Below are 26,396 nucleotides of genomic sequence, written 5' to 3'. Positions count from 1 at the left end.
TTTTTTTTTAAAAAAGTAATACACCTGAACATTAATTTTAAGAGGAACAGGGGATTTTCTAACTTTTATTTTTGATAATAGCTAAGTGTTGATGTTACTTCCTTACTTATGGTAAAAGAAAATATTAAGTAGCGAGGTTTGTAGGAGTTCGACGTTGCTGACCGTTCAGAGAAACAATACCCACAATTAAAAACTTTTTTTTTTAAATTTATTTTTCTTATATGCACCAATGGCGTTTTTGCATTTTTTTCTGCCAAACAAATGTCATTTTTATCTCATATAGCCTACTATGTCTGTCGATAATGTATCAATCATTCGAACAATTAAGTCTCCAGGTGCAAAATCAACCCGCAACCTCAATATCCTTTGTTTTGAGCAGTTTACATTCATTAAGAAAATAAAAATTCCATGGTGTCTAAATGGCGTCATGTTTTTGATCAAATTAAGATCTCAAAAGTTTTCCTAATGCTTCCTTCTTAAACTAATTTTTTCGTTACGAAAAATCTTTCCCTTGACAAAGAGCAGATCTCTTAATAAATATGTTTTTTTTTTCTCCATATTCTCGACTAATACTCCTCCTGTGGGAAATTTCAATGTTAAGTGTGAAATGAAAGTCATCTAAAATCATAATATGTCTATCTTAGAGTGATTTTCATATAATTGATCCTCAAAAATAGTGCTATATTGTATTAATATAGCCAAAGCAAAATATGCACACAAAAAAATGTAAACAATAATCCTTATCAAGTAAAACGAAAAATAACTTGGAAACACTTATAAAAATAAACTAATTTATTTTCATATGACTTATTACTTTTTCAGCTACAGTTTGAAAAATACTCAAAGTTTCAGAATTTTCAAAATTTTCTTTTGTAGATCGACTAGCAATACACAATCCAAATTTAGGATCCAAAGGAATTGAACCTAAAATAATAAAATATTTATTTTGCATGACTAACACTTTATTGCTTCAAAATAATGTGACTTCGTAAACAATATCTAATGCATAGACAACTAGTGAATTTTTCATTTTGTGATCTAGCTAAGTTAACTGTTAACCAAGCTTGAAAACAAAACGTAAATACTTTCCTCAAAGTTACTCAGAACAAAAACTAAATTCGGTTCTGAAGTATGCGTTGATGTTTCTTCTTTCCTCAAACAAAGCAACGCTCGTTACGTAATTATTGAACCTCTTCCCTAGCTTCGGAGATCTCGATATGAGGCGAATATTTACCCTGAAAACGAAACAGTTATGGAGATCTTTTCCCCGTTCTAGTTGTGTATTATAAGTGTACGCACTTCAGCATAATGAATAATTATTATTACTAAGAGCCGCTGTGTCTCATAGGATAAAGCGCTCGCCTTCAAATAAGATGACCCAGGTTCGATCCCAACTTTCGGTATTTAACAACTTGGTAACTAATTAACCTTAGATGATATTCGAAGCTAGGAGAGTTACGTAACAAACTGTTTCTTTGTGTGAGAGAAGAAAACGCTCTTCAAATCCGGTATACTTTCTTTTTTTTAAAAAAATTTAGCTAGGAAAATAAATAAAAGCTTGTATTATAAAATTGTGACCAACAACAAGAGGGAAATCTCCAAAAAAGAGAGTGAGTTGTTAAAGACCGCTGGATTGCAAATTAGCGTTTTCGTGGTAATATGCCACTGGCTAATATTCCTTTTACCTACATTGGATTATGTAAGTACAACTAAAGCTGCACAATGGGCTATCGATAACAGTTCAGGAAATATGCCTGTCGGTTACAAAATAAAATCTTAAAGCGCAATGTGCACACTTCGCGGCGTGGTTCAAAAGTGAAAGAGTTAAAAACTACGGGATAACTTTTTTTTGACGAAAATATCGTTACTTCGTGAAACGCTGCGCTAGAACCTTTTTTAAATTTATAAAATTGTTTGGTATTTAAAAGGAACATAGAACGAATGATCGAAGTAGGTACTTTATTTACGTAGCACTAGAGCTGCACAATGGGCTATTGGCGATGGTCTGGGAAACATCCCTGTGGATGATCCGAAGACATGCTTTCGCAATTTTGATCCTCTGCAAAGGGGCGCCTGCACGTGAAGTCGAGCACTTTACGGTAGAACAGTTTAACGAGGACCGATACCGCACACCCTCGGTCCCTACACAGGCAGATCAACGTGGTCACCCTACCGCTTACTGACTGCAGCTAGTGATGCTTGACTTCGGTGTTCTACTGAGAACTGTGTCTTTGCGATCAGTCCACTGTTACGATCAGACAACGAATGATCGAAAAACTAAAAGGTTTCAGAATTTCATTTACTAAGTTAGAAGACTTAGTTAAATAGGTTTTTAAAAAATACGTTAGGAATATAAATTTCGACAGGATGTACAAAAAAAAATATTGATCTTAGGAGCCTTAAATTTCAGATCACAGAGAAATTAAATTATTTATGTAATTATAGCTGACAAAATGCAGTGATAGGAACAAAGAATTCAAAAAATAAACGGTATTTGGGCCAAATAATAGACTGAGAGGAATTTGAAATTCACGTGATAAACCGCAAATAATTTAATTATGTCAACTTATTTGCATAAGCGTTTTTGTTCATAGACGCTTAAAAATACAATATAGTTCAGATTTAAAAAGAATGTATAACGAGATGGAAGCTCAAAATAAATCATTGCCGTCATTTAGAATAGCTGCCGGAAATTATAGTAATTATAGGAAACTATAGTAATAATAAAATAGTTATACTAATTTTTCAACATTTCTTTGCTTCAATTTACAAAGGGACGAGGTAAATTGCAGAGAAATATCATTCTAAGCAACGTCAAGTATTCTAATGTTGAAGAATTAGAAACAAAACAATTCAAGGTCCCAATCAGAAGCTCATTAATCGAACATTATAATTCTATTAATAAAGATCTAGACCAAGGCAAGATTTTCTCTCAAGCGGAACTTCAATACTTCCTCATGAGTAATAAATGTTTTCAAGTTCATATGTGAATCGTGATCACGCAATAAAACGTGCTTGAGAAAAATCAATTTGTAAGGACTTGCGTTATAAAAATCATATAAGGTAACTGCTCGCGATTATCAAAAATGTTAACTTTTTTGTTACGGCAGTCCGCTGAAATGACGCCAGCGTTTCGATAAACTTATTTAAATGTAACGTAACAATATATTTGGAAATAATATAAGTATTTTAAATAAAAATGCATTTTAAGATAATTAAAGAAATTCTAAGTAATTTAATTCAGTATTATAAAATTTAAAACAAGGCTGACAAACTTCTGCCCTGCCGGCGCACGAATAAACATAACATCGTGTGAATGCCGATTAAATACGGCGCTCGTGCCTACAGGGTTAATTATTTTTTTCGTCACAATTAATCTTTTTTTTTATATAATTTTATTCTTATAACCGGCGTTAAACAACTAACCAATTCTGAATTTGTGGTTATCTATGTTAAACTCCGTAGCCTTGTAATTTTAAACCCAAATCAGAAGACAAAGGAACTTCATGATCAGCATTAGGGTAAGCTCACTTTAATGGATAACTTTTTGATGGAACTGACCCACATTTCCATTATATAGAGAAGATTAAGACGAAAACCTCCCTCGATTAGCCCGACGGCTGAGGGATTCTAACTCATGATCCGTCAACCGCGGGTGACACTTTACCCTCGCATTGTAGGCGGCACAAACTAATATCAGCATTCGAATCGGCCAGTTATCGACGGGATTCGAACCTGAATTACATCATTAGGAAGAGAGAGCTTCCTCCATGGTTTAAAGTAGCGCGGCAATTTCGAAAGATGTTTGGAAGTTGGCAGGATCCAATATGGTATAACACTTTTTTTTACGTATTCGTTTAGTGGAAGAATTCATAAGGATAAAACGATGCATATAGGTAAGTTAAATGATTTTTAAAATATTTATTGTGATATACTTCTGACAAATGTTGCTTAACAAATTAAATTATTGTAAATTTAAAAATATTTGTTATAATGCAATAAAAGATCACTCTAAGACGTTGTTTCATATTTAGACAAAATCGACGTACTTATTAGTTTCCTTACATTTTTCCTATGTATTTTGCGGTGTTTAGTTAAGTTTAAACTTTATAAGAAATTATTTATCGGGAATTTTATTTTAATTAATTATTTTATTTATTTTACAATAATCCTCTACAACTGTAATTTCTAATTGCACTAGGAAATATTTTAAGACACTGGTTGGAGCAAACTTAAATACTGTATTATTTCTAACAAATTAAGGACAAATAAATTTTATCAATTTATTATGAGTTTTTACTTAGATTATTATTTTATATTTTGTGAATAAAGTGTAAATACCTATATAAAATCAATTATAAAAATTAAAGTGTATTCTTATGCTAGATTGTTTGCAATTCAAAAAATTTATAAAAATTTAATTACAGTAAAGCAAAAATTATAAAAAAAAAAAAACCATTATTTTATTTGAAAGTTGTTCCAAAAAAATGTATTGGAGCAAACAATATTTGTAATTAATTCTGTTGCCAATACATACACATACATATTCCTATTCACTCCGAAATAAAGCATAGATTTTATATCATGGCTTTTCATTTCACTCTATTTGTGGCTAGCTATTTTGCCTCGTTCTATGCCTTTCTGATTGCTTTCAATACGTTTACAATCGTCCTGCTCCAAGTTCTTTTTAGATCTTCCTCTTTTTCTATTGCCCTGAGGGTTCCAATAAAAACTTGCTTTACTTCAAATTCTTCAGGTTTAAATAGAACAAGACCAATCCATTTTTATTTACGTTTTTAAATTTCCAGATCAATCGGTTCCTGTTTTGCTTTCATTTATTTTACAAAATTACATTACAAATTTTATGGGACCGCTTAATACACAAGATTCTTTTTAAACAGTTTTTAATAAATATTTGAAGTTTTTTCATGTTATTTTTATTGCAGTGCTATGACTCAGATCTATAGAGTAGGACAGATTTAACATTAGAATTGAAGATTCTAAGTTTTGTTAAATTTGTTCCAGAATTTATTGAAAATAGCGTAATTGCTTCGGGTTTTGTTTGAACTATAGTATCTCTTTGTCAATTCTTCCATTGTTGTTAAGTATACTTTCAAGATACGTAAAACTGCTTACCTCCTCTAATTTATAATTTTCTAAGAATATATCATTTAATTGTTTAGGATTAAATTTCAAAGTTTTAGTTTTATTTTGGTTGATAATAAGCCCTATTTTCTTTACCTCTGTGTTTGAAATGTCTGTTTATTTGCATGTCTTGAAGGGTGTTGGTCAGTAAACATAAGTAGTCTGCAAAATCAAGATGAGAAAGATATTTAGCAAGGTTCCATCTTATAACCCCCTTTATTCTCTAATACTCTTCATAATCCAGTCAATAAGAATTAAAAAGATTGTTGGAGAAAGTATAAAACCCTGTCTAACACCGGAATCAACCTTGAAGTATTCTGATTGTTGACCAGCATGGATAACTTGTATATTGTAATTTTTATATATATTTCTGATAATGTTTGCAAAACATTTAGGAATTCATTCAAGTATAAAAATTAGCGATGAGAAAAATACACGAATCTCAATTCTTAAAAATAATATATGAGCTACTCCACAGCCTTCAGAAATACAAGTACAGAGTTCAAGTTTAATGTGCTAAAAGAGCCATCTTTATGTACTTAAGAGGAATTTTTTTCTATTTGCTCAAAGGAACTTTAAATGCTTATCTTGAAAAACTTCTTACTCTTTTTTCCTTTACATGACTTAAGCCTTATATTTTGTTTTACGACATAAAAACTATAAGACTTAAAAACTATAAAACATGAAATTACGGAGGGGTGAAGTGAAGCAAAAGGTTTGAAGAGAACGATGGAATAAAAAAAATTCAAATTTGATTAGTTTAAGATTTAATAACTGTTAAACCTGCAATATAAAATACCTTGTGTACTGCTCTGCAGCCCAAAGAAATGCAAAAATACAGATTTAAAGTTTGACATGTCGAAAGAGCTATTTTTATTCATGAACTTAAGAGTTTTATTTATTTATTTATTTTTTTAATTTGAATTTGTTCGAAAAATGGAGCCGTTAAAATATCTTCCCTCAAAGTTCTCCTTCCTTGCTTTGCTTTAAATAATGACTGTTCGTCTATTGTTGTTATAAATTATATTTTTCTCACTTAAAATCTTTATTTTATAAGATCTCCCCTTAGTTAAGTTGATATTGAAAGTAAGAAGGAAAAAAATTAAGTTAGAGATAAGATATTGGCAGATATAAATCTTAATTATTATACTGAAATTTTGAAAAAATACTGCCCTAAGCATTTTCCTAGATTCAGAGAGATAAATACTGACTCCTATTTGAACTGCTATAATGATATGAGCCTTGTTAATGAGTAAAATTGTGTCTCATTTTCTATTGTGTAGCACATTCTGTATTCCTGAGTTAAAATTTTTCCTTTATAAATGTCGTTGATTATTTTTTAAATCCCGGTAGTTGTACACTTTGTATGATTAATATATTAACAAAAATGTTCATCGTTTTTGTGTGAAATACTGACTTTCAAGATAAGAACAATGATGAATGTGACGCATTATGGGGGTTGCTAACCACTGGAAGTCTCGGCAGAAAAAATTGGTAATAACAGCAATTGAACAAGCTAATTTTAAAGTACGCTGGATTAGAGCTGTGCAGCTAAACTAATTTAAAAAAGAATATTTTCAGCTTCTAAAAAAAGTTAGTCCAATTCATTCAAATTCTAAATTATACAATTTGAATCTGATTTTAACATAAAATGATTTCATAGCTTTGAAAGAGCAATTACGAAATTTAGAATTTGATATTCAATTGAATTCTCCTATAGTTAAATGTGCCATAGCATGGCTAGTGCAATTGGAAGTTGTGTTAAGACCACAGAAGCAACAAAAGAAAAAAATTCTGTAACTTATTTCAATTTCAATTGTTCTTCTTCAATGCAAAACATTTTCTATCATCACTCAGACATTTTATCTTCAGAAGAGTCTTTTGCGTGATTGGGAATTCTGATAATACATTAACATTTAAAAGCGCTGACATTGAATGTTTACAACATAACACTACGCTCAGAACTATTTTAGCAGAACGCTGTTGAAAGTGCTGTATGATAGGAAATATAATGGGTTAGAATGGTTCAAACAACAAAACTACAGTGGAACCTCGTTAAGGCGAAAACGATTAAGGCACAGAACAGTTTCCAATTCACATTATCTTGAAATACAATAATATATTCATTTAACATGAACATAAAAAAGTCCCCTTGTTTAAGAACTTTATATGCATCCAAGGAAAACAAATTCCTCAACAGTGACTTTTGTGGCCTCACTGTGATCTCATTGAAATGAAGTTTATTGCTTTTTCTGAGCTGAACAAGGGAAGATAAGATATTTGTACTCAGAACTAAGTTCACATCAACTTGCAATTGGTTACGTCACTAATAAAATGAATGAAGATTAGTGGACCTTCAGCGACGTGGTGATTAATATCGACCTAGTATGTGATACTGGAGAAACAGGAAGAATTGTATTCTATCCCTGCTGATGTTGAAATTCTTTTGTTAAGCATATCATTTGGTTGCTTAACATTGTTGCGTTTAATGCTTTTAAAAAAATATTACGGTACATATATTATCATCATAGGTGTAACTGTGGTTTTGAGCATTTGTAGGATGCCACTTTTTTGCATAAAACTTCTGATTACGATAAAATAATGACCACAAAACATTTTTCTACTAATTTCATTTAAATTCTTTGGTATTTTAGTTTCAATAATTGGTTTTTTCAAATCCTCCTAATGCAAAAAGAAAAATTTAGGAAAAGCATTAGATTCTTTTTAGGAATTGAAACTATTATGGCTTATGTTGAAGCAGTAATTAATTCACGTCCATTAACTAATGTTCATAATAAACCTAACAAGCCATTTCCTCTCACTCCTGATAATATTTAACTTAATGAAGATTAGCAGATTTACCTAATTGGTTAGGCAATAGAAACTTTGAGTTATTAAAAAGAGTTAATCAAAAAAATTTTGGTAATTAATTTTGGGGAAAAGGCGTACAAAAATATAGATTCAAAGATGCACATTTCAACAAAAATTTCAAAAACTGGCTTTAACGTAATTTACGTAATTAGATGATAATTTTCCTAGACAACTTTGGAAATAGAGAAGAATTCTTGATCATCGCCAGGATCAAGACATTAAGGTAAGATTTATCACAGCGAAAACATCACAAGGAGTCATAAAACATCCAGCACAGTTATTGTATAATCAATGAATTACAACAAGTGAGTAAGTAAAAAATTTTAAGTTATTTATTCAAAAAAAAAAACATATTTTAATTATGATTGATTTTCTAGTTTTGCGATGATTATAGAAACAATTTTATCAATAATAGTTACAAATTTATTTTTATCCCAAACTTGTTATTGTTAGCATTATAAAGTTTCCTTCTTAATTCCTTTTAATGATGAATTCAATGAGATCCTTCTAATAAAGTTTCTTTCTAAGTTCGATGAATTTCCTTCAACTAGAGTATTTCATATGCATATATATTTCTCAAGAAAATAGTTATTATTTTTCAATTTTCTTTCTGAGAACACTAAACTAGTTTTTTCTTTTTTTTTTTACTGTTAAAATTTATTTTAAAATGAATTTTAAAGTAATTATTCTAATCACACAAAAAAATCTATGTGTTCTTATAAATTAAGTCCTGTAGATTTTAATGCAAATATGTAAATTTAATACCTTTTATTTTTTTTCTTCCTATTACAAGCTACTTAGATTTTTCTGAACAAAATTGCAATGAACTTTTTTCAACTTCTTGAAATAGAACAATTTTTTTCCATTTAGAGAATAGGTAAAAACCTAAAGGTTCACAAGTTCAGAGAACATGATAGTTTCGAGAGAATTTCCAATTTTGACTTTCTAAATTTTAAAATTTTCTGTCATACAACATAAGATCTACCATTCCCAAGGTGAAAAATGTTTTATGTTTGATTGAATTTGTACTAAAATTGCTTATATTTCAATAATGAACTAGCAACAGTACTTCCTAGAAATAACTTTTTAACAAATCCCACCTGACACTTTTAGAGTGACTCAAAAAAGAATAATTATTTGAAAGTCAATTGGAAGGAGTTAGAAATGAATGGCTTGCTGTGTTCTGCTTAAAAAAGCATGAAAGTAATTGTAATCAAAGTTCAAAATCAGTTACATAGCTCATCAAAAGTTGGCATGGCTAACTGAAATGTGATACAATGTTGTTGGATTCATCTCAGAATAATTTCGCTGAAATATTCACATGACTATTTTAACTGCAAATAGTGGTTAATTTGAAAACACTCGTTAATAATTTTTTGCACTACATAGTGCCATCTGTTGACGAAATGTGTTACAGATTTTAAAACTTGTTGGAAATAAATTGATTTTTACCCAAGAATTTTGCAACAAACCAAACATTCCTAACCTTTTCCTTTTCTTATAAAAAAAAATTTTTTTTTAATTGTTGATTAGTTTTATGATTCCAATTAACACTTTTTATTAAATGCAGGTTAGGCATTAACTTTTGGAATTGCATTAAAATATTTAAAATTATTGTTCATAACCAATACTAACCTAAGAAAGGAAGTTTAGCATTATCAGCCAGTGATTTGCCCCCTCCCTGAGAAAATATGGCAGAACATTCCTGTAAATAAGAAAATGCTTTGTGTGAATATCTTTAAATAATTAAACAAATTTGTAATTTTTAAGGGAAAAAAAACCATAAGAGCAGAAATATACATAATAATATAATTAATATACATAATAATATAATTAATATACATAATAATATAATTATACATAAATAATATAAAACATCATTATTATTTGTTCATTAAATTAAATAAATGGTACACTTGGTTCCTTGGATACACTTTTATAAAAAATCTTCCAACTGTTTATTGTTTCTTTACTGGAAAATATAAAGATAAACACCTTTATGAGCTGAAAAGTAACCAATTATAGCTCGAAACTGAGATCAAGATTTGATGTTCAAGTGTCAAAACCTGTGTATAAAAATACCAAGACATCATGTACATGTCTTTATTTTTTCCCTCCCAGATTGTGGTGAGATTTACATAATACTTAAAATATTAAAAATTAAATAATTGAATCATGAAAAAATAATGCATGAATCTCAAAATATTTACTGAAGAACAAAATAATTCTTTAAGATTCTGGGATTAAGATTGAATACAAAAAAATGTATTGAAGAAGAACATATAAATTTTTAGCAACCGCTGCTTGACAAACTGATTTATTTAAATTTTTTAATATTTAAATGGTAATACATTCCAAACGAATGTAGATTTTATAAAAATGCACATTTCAAATAAATAAGACCTTACTTTTTATCAAAAAAATTTTTTCACAAAATTTCAAATTATTATTCATAAAACTACAAAAGCAAGACCCCTATAAACAATACATTATAAGTTCTACAAATAATGCAGAATGCAGCAATTAATGTCTATGAAAAGTCTAATAACTCCTGAAACTATTGTGGGAATTACATAAGGACCATGTACAAAGCCCATGAGCCATGTTCAAAACACAAGATGTACAAAGTACTCCATTCTGTACTCAGCAATAAAAACTTCAGAGACAACTTTCTAAATCCTTTTTTTAGAGCGCTCTTTAATTCTGACATTTCTACTGTCTTAGACATCCTTAAAACTAGTTCCTTAAGTAAATTTTTCAGATTTGATAACAAAAATGTTGCAAGAAATGTATCTAAAGAGTATGGTGAATAAGTATAGTTACCAACATCGATAGGAAAAAATCCAGTAGATTTTACAAAATAATATAAATTTTATGACAACTTTTGCATAATATACTAAATATTTTACAAATAGTGAATTTTTATTGTCATCTTAATACAAAAACTTCACCACTCTAATAACAATAAATGATCAACAATATTTTTCATTAATGATAGACATCAAATGAACTTGAAATGTTTTTTCTCATGTTAACTCATAATTTTTAATAGTAATAGACCTGTAATTTATTACTGGTAGTTAAATTTTTTTTTAATTATTTTAAAAAAAGAGCTCTGAACAAAAATGAACTGAAAATTTCAGAATGAAAAAAAAAGCTTCCAACTAATTACTAAAAATGAGGCTCGCTTCATTATGCATTAGCGATACTTAGTTAAATATTTAAGCAAGTAATAAATTCTATTTCACGAGCAATTTTTTAGGAAACTTACTCGAGTTTAGGGAATTTCCTAAAATGTACAAAAACTAGGCGAATTTTTACTAAACCAGTAAATTAGGAAAAGCTGGTAAAATCCAGCAGTCTGCAGGTAAATCCAGTAGTCTGCAGGTAAATCCAGTAGTGTTGGCAGGTTTATGAATAAGTCATCTGTACAACTTCCAAAACCAAAAAATTTGCTGAAGAAAAAAGGTTTCGAAAAGTCAAAATCATTAAAAATACCACAACAATAGAATTAAAGAGCCTTCCAAATGAGGTCTTATTGTTGCTGAAACTTTTACAGTTGAGTACAGGAATGTATCACATCGGATGGATGTTAGTTCAAAATATATTAAATAGAGTAAGTTTTTCAAGACGCCATTAGTGGCTTAGAATATGACTTTGCCACACATACATCACAGCCTGTTTTACAGAGAGGACTCATTCCCACACCTTTCATTTATATGCAGATCGTAATTTTAGCCAGAACCAGAGAACGATCAATCTCTGATCCAGTACTCACAGGATTTGTTATGGAAACGTTGCAACCCAGGCAGATTTAATGTGCGCCAGTAATCATTTTATACACAGGCTCTTTAGCTGACAGGATTTGAACTCACAATCTATCCGATACAGGCCCAAGGATTTATCAGAAAGGTTATTCTGGCCAGACCATTCCTAGATATTAATAGCTGCACTTTGTAAATTTCAAAGGAATATGACCTTAATTTCGGTCTAAAATAATTATTAGAATATCACTAAAACAAAATCCTGGTAAGAAATACTAAATTACCCCAGTAAATAATATAACTCATCATTCTTAAAATATAAAAATTATATAAATATTTACCTTACAATTTGGGCAAACAAAACCACTCATATTCTCTACAATTCCAATTATAGGCAATGATGCTTTTTTACAAAATGTTATTTCTCTTAACACATCGCTGATTGCAATCATCTTTAATATAAAGAGAAAAAATTTATGAGACATACAATTAATACAGAAACTTAAGAGAATCTTTCTGCGAAAACATTTTTAAATCATTCTTGAAAAATTCCCGTCCATATAAGTTGATCTGATTTCGTTACTCGCTTTATAGTCCATTTTTATACTGTTTTTTTATTTTATTTTATTTTCTGTTTTCACATGTTATTTTTACTTTTTGTGTTTTTACTATTTTATTCATTGTAATTTTTATAAAAAAAATTTTTGAGTGCTGCTCACACTATTGCATTAATATATTTTGCTTTGGCTTTATTGATACAATATCAGAAAGCACTCTGTTTTGCGGATATAATCATGTGGGCTGATGAAAAGATTATATCTTTTTTTTCCGGTTTTTTAAATAAAATTTCATCCTTTTTTTTTTAAACTGTTGTTTGTTATTTTTTTACTTATTACTTCCCCCCCCCCTTTTTTTTCATATGTCTTTAATTTTTCTTTGTTTTATTCTACATTTTGAACTTATCTAATGAATTCTGTTTACTTGCAGCTTAAGCGCAATAAATGAAACTTATTGTTTTTCTTAACTTTCTTCGTGTTTTCTTGTATTTATTTATTTATTATATATATATATATATATATATATATATATATATATATATATATATATATATATATATATATATATATATATATATATATATATATATATATATATATATATATATATATATATATATATATATATATATATATGAAACATGAAGATTTAGGAACGTAAAATAACAGACAAAATATTCTAGATAAATAGTTATTAACAAAAGAAACTAATAAATTTAAACTAGCAATGTCTGCCAGTAAAATATTAGTAATGAATAATGCTACACAAAGGGACTTCTTGATAAAATTCTAGGTTAAACAAAAATTATAAATGATTATTATAACAAATCTCTTGTTTAAAGCATTTTTACAAGAAACTATTACACTTTTAAGAAAACAAAGCAGATAAAGTCTTAGATTTTGCAGTTGGACAGTAATAATCATATTAGTAACAATAAATAAAAAGTTCATAACATTTATTCATTTATTTTTTTACAACTGAAAACAAGTTATATTGCACTGAATGAAACATTAATTGGAAAACTCAATATCTGTTTAGAATCATTATTATTGTATTCAATAGAAAACTGATTCCAACAGCTTATTTTTAAAAAAATAATAATAATTTTATAACGAACTTTCAAAGATGAATGAGTAAAATTTTTATCAAATTGTCATTTAAAATTACTATTTAAAATTTTTCAATACACAACTTGCTGTAATTGAATAACAAAAGAAGAAACTGGTTTTTCAGTAAGAAAAACAACAGTAAAATCATGTCTTAAGGTGTCACAAACAAACACTCAGTTAGTTAATATAAAAAAAAGATTCTTGATAAATCTAGCACATATAAGTTATATACTATACAGTTTCTTTGAAGCAAGTAATAAGCATTAAACTAAAACTTAATTTATGCATTTAAAATTATGAATAATGTAATTAATTTATACTTTTGCATAGTGTTATGTTACAATTTTAGGAAAATTTATTGATTACAATGATTTGAAGAATGAAATTAATTATTATTTATTGTTAATTATTTTAAGAAAAGAGAACAAAATATTATTTGTGCGTATTAAATACCTGAGGTGTTGTTACAAGAACAGCTCCAACATTTGATTTATTCTTGATACACTCAGCTAGTGTTATATGTTCATCGGAAGTTCCTGGTGGCATATCAATAACTAAATAATCAAGATTCTGCCAATGAACATCAGTCAGGAACTGTTTAATCATTGCTGTAAGAAAAATTTTGTTCTAAATTCGAGTAGGTTCTGAAAAATTAGATAGGCAATGAAAAATATATTACAGGATGTAAAATGAGAGTTTTCATCATCCTAGACCAGTGTTTCCCAAACTTATGACTTTTGTGTACCCTTTCTAAATTTTTCGTAACGTTGTGTACCACTCATAAAAAAAATTAATGAATTTTTTGAAAAATATGTTTATTTTTCTTTTTTGGAACAAAGTTTTGTTAATAAGTTCATTTGCATCAGTGAGAACATTGTTTTTGCTGTGATAAAAAAATGCACAAAAGTTAAAAATCACAACTGGTTGCTGACACCACTAATAAATTAACTCTGCAAAAAATAGCCAATGCAAAAATACGTATTTTTGCTGACGTAATACGTATGAAACTATACGTATTACGAATATATAAAATTTCATGACTAGCTTTGTTTCTAAATAAATTTTTTTGAAATTTTCATTTGTTGTAAGACATTTCGCATAAGAACGCGTACCCCCGCTAAACTGTTCCCGTACCCCTGGGGGTACGCGTACCACACTTTGGGAAACACTGTCCTAGACAAAATATGTTTTTAAACTTTTCATTTGGTTGCATACAACTGCTTTTGAATACATGTCATAAAAAAATATACCCACTAATATAAAACATTTGCATTCCTTTTTAATAATTAATTAAATTTCATTTAAATGACGCTGTTCATCAAATAGAATGCATTTTAGAGAGAAATAATTTTATAATCCAATAGTTTAATTTACAATGCAAAATATTTCACGTGAAGCAAGATGAGTCATTTTAAATTCAATATTATTTAATATATCATTTTAAATTTGATTTTAGTATACATAAATTAAAAACAATGTATAATAAATATTAAATAATATATTGTTAAATTTATAGTAATTATTATTTTTTTTTACATTTTGTATATTACACTAATGATAAACTAAGCAAGTAAAAGAAATTTGCAGTAAGAAAAGTGAGTAGTGATTTTGTTTATACATGTTTTTTTCCCTTTGTTGAATGAAATGGTAGATCGTTGAATGGATAGTTGAATGGAAATTAGAAACTTTAAGAGGAAATGTTGGAAATCTTTCTTTGCAAATGTTATTTCTGTATTACTTTTATTTCTTTATATTCTGTTTATAATTTATTAAAAATTATCAATGATGTTTAGTAATTACCGAATAAAAACCGCTTATAAATTTTATTTTAATGTACCCTTTATAAGATATCAAGTAAATTTAATACATATTACATTACTTTAAAATGGCAACACATAAATATAAAATTTGTAATTAATTTACCATTCTTTTTAGGGCCTCTCCATATTACTGCATCATTTCTATCATTCAATAAAAAACCAATAGACATTACAGCAAAACTTTGAGATTTGTCAGTATATACAGGCACCCACCTTAAATAATCAAAACTTTTTTTTAAAAAAATAAATTAATGCACAGCATGAAAATTATGAAAACATCAAAGAATATTTTCTCAAATATACACAGAGGAAAGTCTCATTTCTGAAATTGTTGAGAATTTAGCAACCCAAAAAAATAGTTCTTGAGTAATAGGTCTTTAAGGTAAGCAAAGATCAAAACATGCATTATATAATTAAGATTAAAATAAAAAGAAATAAAAATTAAGTCTAATCAAGATTTTGAACATATTACATGTAAATCAAATAAAAAATTATTATTATTTTATATATATATATATATATATATATATATATATATATATATATATATATATATATATATATATATATATATATATATATATATATATATATATACATATATATATAAAAGAGATAGAAAAGATGATGTTTCCATTTTTAAAATGTGAACTCTTTAGTAATCCCTCGATTTTTTCAGATTAATGCAATTCTAAAACTTTTTCCTAATTTTTGGACACCCTGAGTGGAAAACATTAATTCAATTATGGTTCGATTTAGGAATTTTGACAATATCAAATATGTATACTTATACATATATTTTGATATATGTATAAGTATACATATTTAATAGAAGGGCATACATTTAGAAAAACAGCCAAACTTGGACAAGAGCAGAAAATCAGTATCTCACTTAAGTTAAAAGGGGTATTGAACATGGAATTCCAACATCTATAAGATTGGGGAAACATTAATTCCTTGAAGCACTATTATAAATGCAATAATTATAAATAGTACAAGCACAAAAGTTACTTAAATTAATCACACTTCCTTTCAATCATTTTCAGACAGTAAAATTCCTTGAAACTTTCAATTTTGAAACGTAAGCTGAATTAATTTTAAAAATCTTCAACAACAACAAAAAAATTACCAGCATGTTTAAATGCCCATTTACCAAAAAAATTTATGCTTACAGTTTCAAAGAATTTAAAAGCGCTATGTATGAAGAAAAAGAAAATTATTTTTAAAGACTTTTCAAAATCATAACACTGAAAGTAATCATTTTGAAGAAAAATACTAAAATACTTTTTCTCAAAATACAAAAGAAAGGAATTTCAACTCTTACAAAACAACTTATATCTACAATTTTAATTTTTGACTCTAGATTAAGAAATAAATATAATAAAGGTATAATACCCAGAAGAACATTGGTGAACATCTTTGCCTTCCATATTCAGCATGTATGGTATACTTGGTCCACATAAATCTACATCAAGTAATCCAGTCTTAACATTAGAAAGAAAAAATTTAATTAATACGAAATTTTATTTGAATCTAAATCTTTTCAAATTCTGATAGACATTTTAAACATAAATTTACAATAAAAAGAAGTCTTAATCTCAGAACAAACAAGAGACTACAACAAGAAATTATAAATATAGAAACATAAAAATACTTAAAAGCAAAACAGTATAAATAAGAAATTAAAATACCTTAAAATTTAAATCTCTTAACGACAAAGCTAGATGAGCAGCAACTGATGATTTGCCCACACCTCCTTTACCAGATAAGACAACAATAATATTTTTTACATCTAAAATTAAATAGATTAGTCTAAAATGATTTACCACAAATTAAATAAAAATTATACTCTTTCAATTGATTCAGTACAATATTTATTTCTACTTATTTTTATTATATATAATAGCATGTATGTATTTAGGTAATAGCAGCAAAAATACAACAAATAATGTAGAGGTCACAAATTAAAAATAAAATATAGTTAACTCTGCATTATCTATTTGTTGGTTAATCTGCTGTCCTATTATAAGGCAAATTTTATAAACAAAATGCTACCACATGACTAATTCTTTTAATATCACAGTAGATTGTGTACTATAATATTTTTTCTTCTCGAGATAAGGTACTGCAACAGTTTGTCCTTCTGCGATTCAATAACATAATATTTTGTCTTCCTGAAATTCTCTGCCATTTTGTTTATATCACATTCTGTACCACAATATTGTTTATGTGAGATTCTGTTCAATAATATTTTGTTGATGTAATATTCTGTACCACAATATTTTGTCTGTTTAAAATTCTATCTAGTGATACTTAAACTAATTCTAAAATTTTTCCACTGCTAAATTTGTTTAGTAATAAGAATTTCTTTTTTTTTTTTTGAAAAAGCAAATTTACTAATGAAGAATTGTTTCTTTACTATAAAACACATATGATATTTTTTTCTCTTGAGATAATGTACTCTGATATTTCTCTCTCTTAAGATTCAGTAAATTAATATATTGTTTTCCTGACATTCTGTACCATGATATTTTGTTTATATGACATTCTATATCATAATAGTTTATGTGAGATTCTGTACAACAATATTTTGTTAATGTAAAATTATGTACAACTGTATTTTTTCCTACTTAATATTTAACCTAGTGATACTTGAACCAATCATTTCTAAAATTGTTCACTTATATTTGTCAATGTTAAATTCATTTAATAATGATAAAATATTCTTCAGAAAAGGCAAATTTACAAATGAAGAATTTTTTATAAACTATTAAACACATATAAATACAGGTAATATATTTTGCATCCTGTATAGTGAAAAATCTGAGAAATTAGTCGTCTCCCCAATCATTTCCATATATAACCAGAAGTTTTCTATATATAAATGTAATATGTATAAAAGTAAAATGTACTTATCTCTACATGTGCAAGAAAAGAAACTAAATTTTTTATTAATGTATATTAAGACATATATTAGCTTCATGCATAAAAATATCTGCCTTAGGGAAGATTACCATATCGGTACCTGAGTCAAAATAATAACCAAGTTTCGAAAATTTCTAGGCAGTGGCCCACAAGAAACTAAAAATATATATCACAGGAGACCAACTCATAGTGTATAACCTACAGCCACTCCCAGACAGATTTTTTTAAACTTTTGTAATTTAAAAATGATGCCTTGGCAGTAGTAATTGCTATGAATAGGCACTGACACAGAAATATCCCTTTGTTTTAGGATCTGTCAACATTTAATGAAAATAAAGGGGATATTTCCATATCTGCATTTGTTTGCCCCAATTAAAATTACCAAAGCATAAAAGGGATTTTTAACCAGCTGGAATTGGAGAGAGAAAAAAATATGTAGAGGTTTGTCCAGGGATGAATAACAGTTTTACCCTTCCAGTAGACCCAGAACTTGGCGTTTTTTGGGGTAGGAATTGATGCAGAAATCTTCCCAAAAGAAAACTGCAAATAAATTATTTTTAAGCACTTTTTTAAAAATTATATTAATATTTTAATATGCTAAATCTACAACTAAAACATTATAAAAATATTAAAATATTTGTACATAATGGAAACATTTTCGTATCGTGAGCTGCGGCAGAACAATCGCCAAGTCTTAGCCACTTCCGGGCAGCTGACTGCAAGGAACTAAAAAAAGCATCACAGAAGGAGACCAACTCGAAAGGTATAAAAGTGTTTACTTTAAAATAATTGCAAGTTCAAAATCCATTTGGTGCCTTGGAGAGACAGATCATGCTACGGAAATATCCTCAAGAATCGGAATCCTTTTTGTATTATAAAAATTAAACAAAATTTGTACTTTAAAAGTTTATCAACATATTTTTTTTTAAATAATTTGCAAGTTTAAAATCTATTTGGCACCTTGGCGATTGTAGTTGGCGCGACAGATCACGATACGGAAGTGTCCCCAAAAGTTTTAAAACCTTAATCTGCTGCAATACACTTAGTTACCTTCTAAGCCCATGATTAAGAGTCTTAATTATGAAACAATGAGAAGTCGTTTTAAACAAAAAGCATCAAATAAGCTTAATTTTAAATAATTTTAATTATTTAACTCAAAAATAACTTAAGATGAATAATCGGAGTAAAAGTTTTCTTCAAATGTTTGCAGGTTTAGCTGCCTATTTCTGTTACCTTTGTTATCAAGATTTGCTTATTGTAGCCCAAACCTAATTAACTCAATCAGTACCACTAGTGTTTGAAGAACAAGCAAGGGATAGAAATAGTCAGCCGGAAGCGTATATGAGAATATCTACGCTTCAGAATCATATTTATTTATTTCGCTATTGCTTTAGGAAGAAAGTAAGAAATATTATCAAATCTTAACTCTTGAAGTAAATCTACCAATCAGAATTCTTATCTTTCACGCTTTTGTCAACTAATAATTCAGCAATTTTATCTCTAAATAAATCCATCAATTACTACATTCACTATGCCAATGAGGAAATTAGCCGATGTTTTGCATAAAACAGCTGTGACAGGTTTAATGGGATTGACGGTGATAGCTGCTGGGACATTTTGTGTTCAAGCATTTAAGTACGTAAATAAAGTGAGAACTACGAAAAAAGAAACGGGTGAAACCTCGCAATCTTCTGAGGAACTAGCCAATTAGGTAAACCCAGTGAAATCTAGTTTGTTATCGAATGACCATTAATTATTATTCGGCCTTCAAATATTTATCATTAAACAATTTTCTGAAGGTGACTTCTTTAAAATTTCGTTCGCCACTTAAAAGCTAAGCAATAATTATACCATGGTGAATTATTTATTTACAATACTATTGAGTTTTAAATATAAATTTGTATTTACTCTAAACTTTTAGCTGGATAAAATTTTTTTTCAATGTGATGTTTCTAAAGCTTATATTTGTTTATTTACAATTGTTTTTTAAGATAGCTTGTTTATTATTCTATTGTGTGGAATGTATTTATCATTGGCTAAGTACAGTATTGCATTTTTGTGTGAAAATTCTTTAAATAATATTTCTATTTTAAAAAAAATTATTAATTTAAATTGATACTATTATATTATTTTAATGTGATTTGTTTTTAATCATTTATTTTCTTTTTTTTTTCTAAGCATTTTACTGTGAGATTTTAGTATTAGGTTGCCATATTTTAGTTCAGTTTAAAGTAACTAAGATTTCAGTGACTGTCGAAAGATTTCTGTATCCTCTTCTGTGGTAGAGTAATTGCCAGATCTTGGCAACTATCGGGCAGTGGCCTGCGAGGAAGCAAGAGAAATATCTTAGAACGGGACCAACTCAAAGGGTATAACTCATTGCCACCTCCGTCAAATCTCTACCTGTTTTTTAGAAAAATTACAAGTTTAAAGCCCATTTAGTTTTAGGCGGTTATAGTTGGTGCTACAGATCATGATACGTAAATATACCTGTCACTGTAAATTACATTTTTATTAGAGCATTAATGCTATAATTGCATAGATTATAACATTATAGGTATTATATTTTAAACTTTTATTTATGAAAAAGTATTAATAAAATTATACTTTTTTTACATTAACTTTCTAATAATAGTAAGTTTTTTTTATAAATTCGTTATAAGTTATCCAAAATGCTATCTATCTCTTAAGTTTAGTATAAAATATAGTTTGATTGTTTTGTTGTACAATTATTCAATAATAACATGTTATAAAAGATTAAAAATTTCCTTTTTAAAAGTAAACTAATTTTTAAACTTACATTTCAAGCTGTTTGTTTGTTGTTCCTTAACAATGAAATAATTATTCTTTATACTTGGAGAAACAATTAGCTAATAGTTTCTTTAAAAGGATCGAGAGAAATAACGATTGAGGACTTAGAAAATAATTCGTTAATTATTCATTACATATTAGAGATCATGCAATGACTATCTTTTATAAAATTTAACAAAAACAGAAACAAGCTTTATGGTTTAAAAATTCCCATAAATTCCTTATATAACTTACGTCCAAAAAGATTAAGCTGGCCTCAAATTTAATAAAATCTCTCAGAACATTGAAAAAAATCAAAAAACAATTTAAGAAATTTCCGAAGACTTATATGTTTTTTTTTTGGCTTTAACATTAATTTCAGAAATCATTCCACTTGTTTATTTTTCCTAACAAGATATATTTTCTTTAAATAAATAAAATTTAGTAGAAGGCAGAAAATGTTCAATCGCACAAGCGAGTTACGAAAGTAATTAAACAGCTCGAGAAAAAATTTTGGTCTTTAATTAAAGAAATTGCTACAAAAATTTTTATTAAAAATAAATTGCTTCTTTATAAAGTAAAGAAGGCTTTATATGTCAATTTTATGTGTTTGAATTTCTTGAGCAGAACTTTAAATCTAATTTAATAAAATATTAATATTTTATTATATTTTAATTTTTAACGCATGCTACTTTTTCGTTATTTGTGTGAAATCAATTTTTTTTTTTCCTTTCTTAAGGAAATCAAAAAATTTTACCAAAATATAATCTTTACTTTCAAAAAAATATTTCGAAAAGGCACTTTAATTTTATGAAAATTTTGAACTAAAAAATACTGTTTTGAGCGTATATTAGTGAAAATACACCTCTAGTTGTAAATATGTTATAACATGTATGGGTGTTCAATAAATTAGCATGTAAATTTCCAAATAAAAATTTCTGAGACATGACTAATAGTATTTTGTTATTTACAGTATGTTTACAAGATACTTATAACAAGTGGGTTGGTATATTTCTCCTTTTTTTTATATAGAATTTTTAATCTTTTCTTAATGCTAGTTCAAGCCGCAAGTTGAGCATCTATAAAAAATTTCCGCACTCTTTAAAAGGTTTCAAAAGTGGTTCGAATTTGTGCATGGTTAAAAAAATTTGACAGTTTCAATCCTGTGTAGAAAATTTTCCAATCGATTTAAGATTTAGAGAGCTTAAAGATCATTCATCTTATAACAGGTAATCAGAAATGATGAAATAAAAATTGGCAATTCTTTGAGAATGTGAACCAGTCTGCGGCAGACTACTATATTGCTCATAGTAATAACATTTTACTTCTTTTATATACTTTTGAGATTAAGCAGAAGTTTTCCCGAAATATCTTTTATCTTTTTATAGACTTCAGCACAAGTTTTAACTCAATTTTAAAATATTGCCTAGTTTATTTTTTATTTATTAGCATCTATTTTTTTATTGAATGGTTTAGCTTGGCTACAAAGCAATCATATTTTATGTGTTATGGGGTTATTTCAGAAAAAAAAATTCTCAGAAAAGAAGGCAATCTCGCCGCTAGCATACTGAGTGAATTCTATTGCTTCTTTTCATTCTCTTCTTTAGGAGAAATTATATTCTGTGCATTTTCGTTATATCAAATTTACATCCATTCATATAAGATTTTAATACTTCCTAAACTTCTATGTTATAAAAAAATAACTAAAATTTTTTATTTTATTACCATGTTATTACATAAATACTATATGGTAATTTATATAAACATCCTGTGTATTCTTTATTTTGATACTGTTTTTTCTTTTCTTAGACTTTATAGTATTCTCTTGTTTCTAAGGCCCATTTTCCTGAAGAACAAAATTGTAATTTCTGGCTTTATTTTGTATCATTTTTTTTTAAATATTTTTTTTGCTCTATCTTCTTATATAGATTCTTCTATAACACTTACTGTTTTTATCTCATTGAAATGTTGAGATGTAAATATTGTTTGTTTTTCATAAGCCTGCTTAACTTCACATTTTTACACATTGTTTTTGCTTTATAATTATATACAGGGTTTGTTTTATTTTTTTAATTTGGCTTGATTTGAACAAACTTTTATTAAAGTATTCAAAAATTTCAACTTGTAATTAGTAAAATTTTATTAATATAATTGTAATAGAAATCTTAAAATTTTTTAATTCATGCAGATGTATGAATCAAAGTTATTAAAAAAATCTTAAAATTTTTATTATTAAGGTTAACTTAAAAAATTAGTCGTCAATAACTGCATTAAATTTCCACGGTATTCTGGTAAAATAACTAAAAAATCCACAAAATGAGATTTTTAAAATTTGACTTCAATACTAGTGTCGTAATTTATTTCATGCTGAGTAGTAATGTAATTTTCATAGTTAAAACCTATTAGCAAATCATTATATTAACATTAGATTTTAAAACTATGAAAATCAACAAAAAGTTAATCAATCTCATATAAAAGTTTTGTAAATCCATTTTCTCCCCCAAAAAAATAAATTTATTTAAATTACCTGATAATAAATTAGGATGATTCACAGATGAAAACCTAATGTGACATATGATGACACCCATTTTTATTTGTACTTTCACTCTAGAGCTTAAGGATTTTTGTCTGTTTTTGTACTTTAAACTATTTTTCTGTCTTAATTTCTTACTTCAGAACGAAATAATAAACGAAAGAGTAATAACTTCTGAACAAAATGAGGAAAGTAGTAACTTCTGAACAACATAATGACTATATCTTTTTTGTTTTAAATTATGGTGTATTTAGTATAACTATATTTTATTGGCACTAAAGATAAAAATCCTTAATTTATGTTTATTTCAGGAAATATGGCCTACTTGATAACAAGAAACCTTTGGAGACCTTTTATCAATGTGCAAAATAAAATCCTAGGACATTATTTTTGTACAAATCCTAAAGGAAGAACATGGAAAGTTTTGAAAGTAAATCATCTTGCTGTTGCATCTGCTAATATCGAGAAAAGTGTTAAACTTTTTCAAGATATATTTGGTGCTAAGGTAATATACTGTAAATTAGAATACTAAATTTATCTATTATGTAGAAAAAAAACTGTTAATAAAAATATTTCAAGTGTTTTTTTTTTCCCCAATGCTTTGTATTACGTCCCTTCATTGATATTTTTCTTTATTATTCCATTTTTCTTTAAATTTATTTCGATAAAATTAAAAACAATTGAAATAAATAAATTTTTAGCATTAATTTTTTTTTCAACTTATACATTATTATGTGTTTCTAGTGTAGAGAGAGAGAGTTTGTCTTTAATTAGTTTTTAGATTTAATATTTTAATCCTTAAAATGTACACTTCAAATCAGAACTCAAAGTATTTTTAACCTCTTAATGTGCACATTAAAAAAAAGACAAAAAATCAGACAAAAAAATTTTTTTATTGAAAAATATTTTTTATAACTAATTTTGTTATTTTCAATTCTTGATTATATTAGAGTGTGAAAATTATCGCAGCATGAAATACGACCTTGCTTGAATTATCTTGAGTCTATTCAGTTTGACCTGTTTAGCATGCTTAAATTATCTCAAAGACACCCACTAAGGGGTTCATCTGCTTTTATCAGAACCACATTCTAATATGACAAAAATGAAAGATTGCCTCTTGATTATATGCATTTAAATTTTTTTTCAACCCTGTATATTCAGTTCAGATATTAAGAGCGATAATTTTTTTATTAAATTTTAATATTTTTTCATAATGTTACATTTATATTTAAACTAATATTAATCTAATGCAGGATTATGTTGAATATTGACGCTGATTATAATATTGTTTACAATTTCTTTCTAATATTTTTAACAGCTTCTTTTATTATAAAGTCTCAGATTTTGATGACAGTTGCATTTTTGGATTCTTGTACACTTTTAAACCTAGATTTTTCTGAGATTTTGGAATAATTTTTTAATTAGAGGCATTTTTTGAGATATTTTGGAGAAAACAATTTTTAACTTTTTTATTTTAGAGCATTTTTAGTTTTTAAAAAAAAAAGTCTTTAGAAGCGTTAGCTCATTCTTACAACTTTTACACATTTTAACTGAGTTGTATTAGGAAGGATATCATCCAGGAAAAAGATGCAAGTCCACCATTGAAAGGAGCGTAGTCCACCATAGAGATAGAAATATGTTATATTAAATTCTAGGAAGTAAATGTTTCAAATTTCAAGTTTTTATTTAATTACAATGGAATTTTTATTATTTTTAATTACATTTTTTATTATTATTATTAGAGTTTTTCCTTATTTTTAAGGATAGTTTTAAAAAAAGTTTGATCATTAAAATCCGGGTTCTACTTATTTATTTATTTTTTTAGAATTTACTGATATGCTACTTGTAGCGTAAACCAGGTATGGTAATGTTCAGTATAAAAACAGTTGTAATATTTTTATTATCAATTCTTCATCTCTTTAGACTAGTCAGTCTATTCCTATGCCAGAACATGGAGTTACAACTGCCTTTGTTGAGTTAGGCAATGTGAAATTGGAACTGCTTCTTCCTCTTGGAGAAAAAAGTCCCATTCAGAGCTTCTTACAAAAGAATGGCAACGGTGGAATGCATCACATTTGTTTGGATGTCGATAATATTGACAATGCTGTGAAAGACATGAAGGCGCATAACATTCGTACCTTGACTGGGGAAACTAAAATAGGTGCCCATGGTAAACCTGTCATATTTCTTCATCCCAAAGATTGTGGTGGTGTTCTTATCGAACTTCAGCAAGTTTAAGCTTTCATTGTATTTCTTTCCAGGAATCTCAAATGTGTCATTGTGTTTATTTTTTAACAAAATAAATTTTTTATGGTAAATAAATTTTTTATAATAAATACATTTTTTATAATAAATACATTTTTTATAATAAATAAATATTTCTTTGATAATAATTATTTTTGATTTTTTTATGAATATATCCCTAATTTTATAACTTGTTCTACGTTACCTGAAGAAAATCTTATGTTCATGTAAAATTTATTGTAATACTTTTTTATAGAGTATATACGTTTATAAAATTATTTTTATATAAATACAATAGAAATTGTGACATAGAATAGGTAAATCACTTTCATATTCAAGACAATAAGTAACAGTACAAACTATAACTCTTTTTAAATTAAGTTATATATTAAAAATTAATGATCTAAAGAAATATTAGTTATATGTGATGTAGCTTTGAGATTAACATTACAAACTTATTAAATTTAATCTAGTCAAGATTGTATATGCATAGTCAATTTTACCCAAAAATAATTTCTATTTTGTCAGACATCTTTATTTCAATTTATTTAAAACAATATTTGTTCTAAAAAGAATTGGTATTGTTTTGATTCAGTTTTTTAAGAATGCCTACTTTTTATATTTTTACTAGCTGAAT

At 27.2% G+C, this 26,396-nt stretch overlaps 2 protein-coding genes across 7 annotated transcripts; one reads left to right on the top strand and one right to left on the bottom strand.

The window, feature by feature from the left end:
• Positions 1 to 774: 774 nt before the first annotated feature.
• Positions 775 to 19,417, bottom strand: Nubp2 (NUBP iron-sulfur cluster assembly factor 2). The gene is made up of 8 exons (XM_016064260.4): positions 19,243 to 19,417; positions 16,959 to 17,059; positions 16,663 to 16,751; positions 15,371 to 15,480; positions 13,901 to 14,055; positions 12,122 to 12,232; positions 9,652 to 9,721; positions 775 to 924 (listed from the first exon to the last, which is right to left on the bottom strand). Exons 1-8 carry the CDS (start codon positions 19,253 to 19,255, stop codon positions 788 to 790), a joined length of 786 nt encoding a protein of 261 aa, XP_015919746.2. The 5' UTR covers positions 19,256 to 19,417; the 3' UTR covers positions 775 to 787.
• A 54-nt stretch (positions 19,418 to 19,471) lies between these two features.
• LOC107448903 (methylmalonyl-CoA epimerase, mitochondrial) lies at positions 19,472 to 25,871 on the top strand. 6 transcript variants are annotated; one of them, XM_087153023.1, is made up of 4 exons: positions 19,541 to 19,903; positions 22,792 to 22,843; positions 23,827 to 24,020; positions 25,439 to 25,871. In XM_087153023.1, the coding sequence occupies exons 3-4, from the start codon at positions 23,832 to 23,834 to the stop codon at positions 25,751 to 25,753; spliced, it is 504 nt and encodes a 167-aa protein (XP_087009149.1). In that variant the 5' UTR covers positions 19,541 to 19,903; positions 22,792 to 22,843; positions 23,827 to 23,831; the 3' UTR covers positions 25,754 to 25,871. The 6 variants fall into 6 exon arrangements, with proteins under 6 accessions (XP_087009150.1, XP_087009148.1, XP_087009149.1 ...); XM_087153024.1 differs by lacking the exon at positions 22,792 to 22,843 and having other exon boundaries at positions 19,472 to 19,593; XM_087153022.1 differs by lacking the exon at positions 22,792 to 22,843 and having other exon boundaries at positions 19,529 to 19,903.
• The last annotated feature ends 525 nt before the right edge of the window (positions 25,872 to 26,396 follow it).

The sequence above is a fragment of the Parasteatoda tepidariorum genome, chromosome 10, assembly GCF_982258835.1.
Source record: "Parasteatoda tepidariorum strain Cologne lab strain chromosome 10, Ptep-v5.0, whole genome shotgun sequence".
Classification (NCBI taxonomy): domain Eukaryota; kingdom Metazoa; phylum Arthropoda; class Arachnida; order Araneae; family Theridiidae; genus Parasteatoda; species Parasteatoda tepidariorum.
The sequence above is the reverse complement of the archived record's forward strand: the minus strand, read 5'-3'. Positions and strand labels throughout refer to the sequence as shown.

Excerpts from the sequence above, each read along its gene's own strand:
- LOC107448903 (XM_087153021.1), top strand. The coding sequence starts at position 20,139 with ATGTTTCTAAAGCTTATATTTGTTTATTTACAATTGTTTTTTAAGATA. Across the intron at positions 20,233-23,826 it reads ATGTATTTATCATTGGCTAA|GAAATATGGCCTACTTGATA; the intron begins GTACAGTATTGC and ends TGTTTATTTCAG. Across the intron at positions 24,021-25,438 it reads AAGATATATTTGGTGCTAAG|ACTAGTCAGTCTATTCCTAT; the intron begins GTAATATACTGT and ends TCATCTCTTTAG.
- Nubp2 (XM_016064260.4), bottom strand. Across the intron at positions 15,481-16,662 it reads GTTCACCAATGTTCTTCTGG|GTGGGTGCCTGTATATACTG; the intron begins GTATTATACCTT and ends TGATTATTTAAG. Across the intron at positions 9,722-12,121 it reads TTGTTTGCCCAAATTGTAAG|GAATGTTCTGCCATATTTTC; the intron begins GTAAATATTTAT and ends TCTTATTTACAG.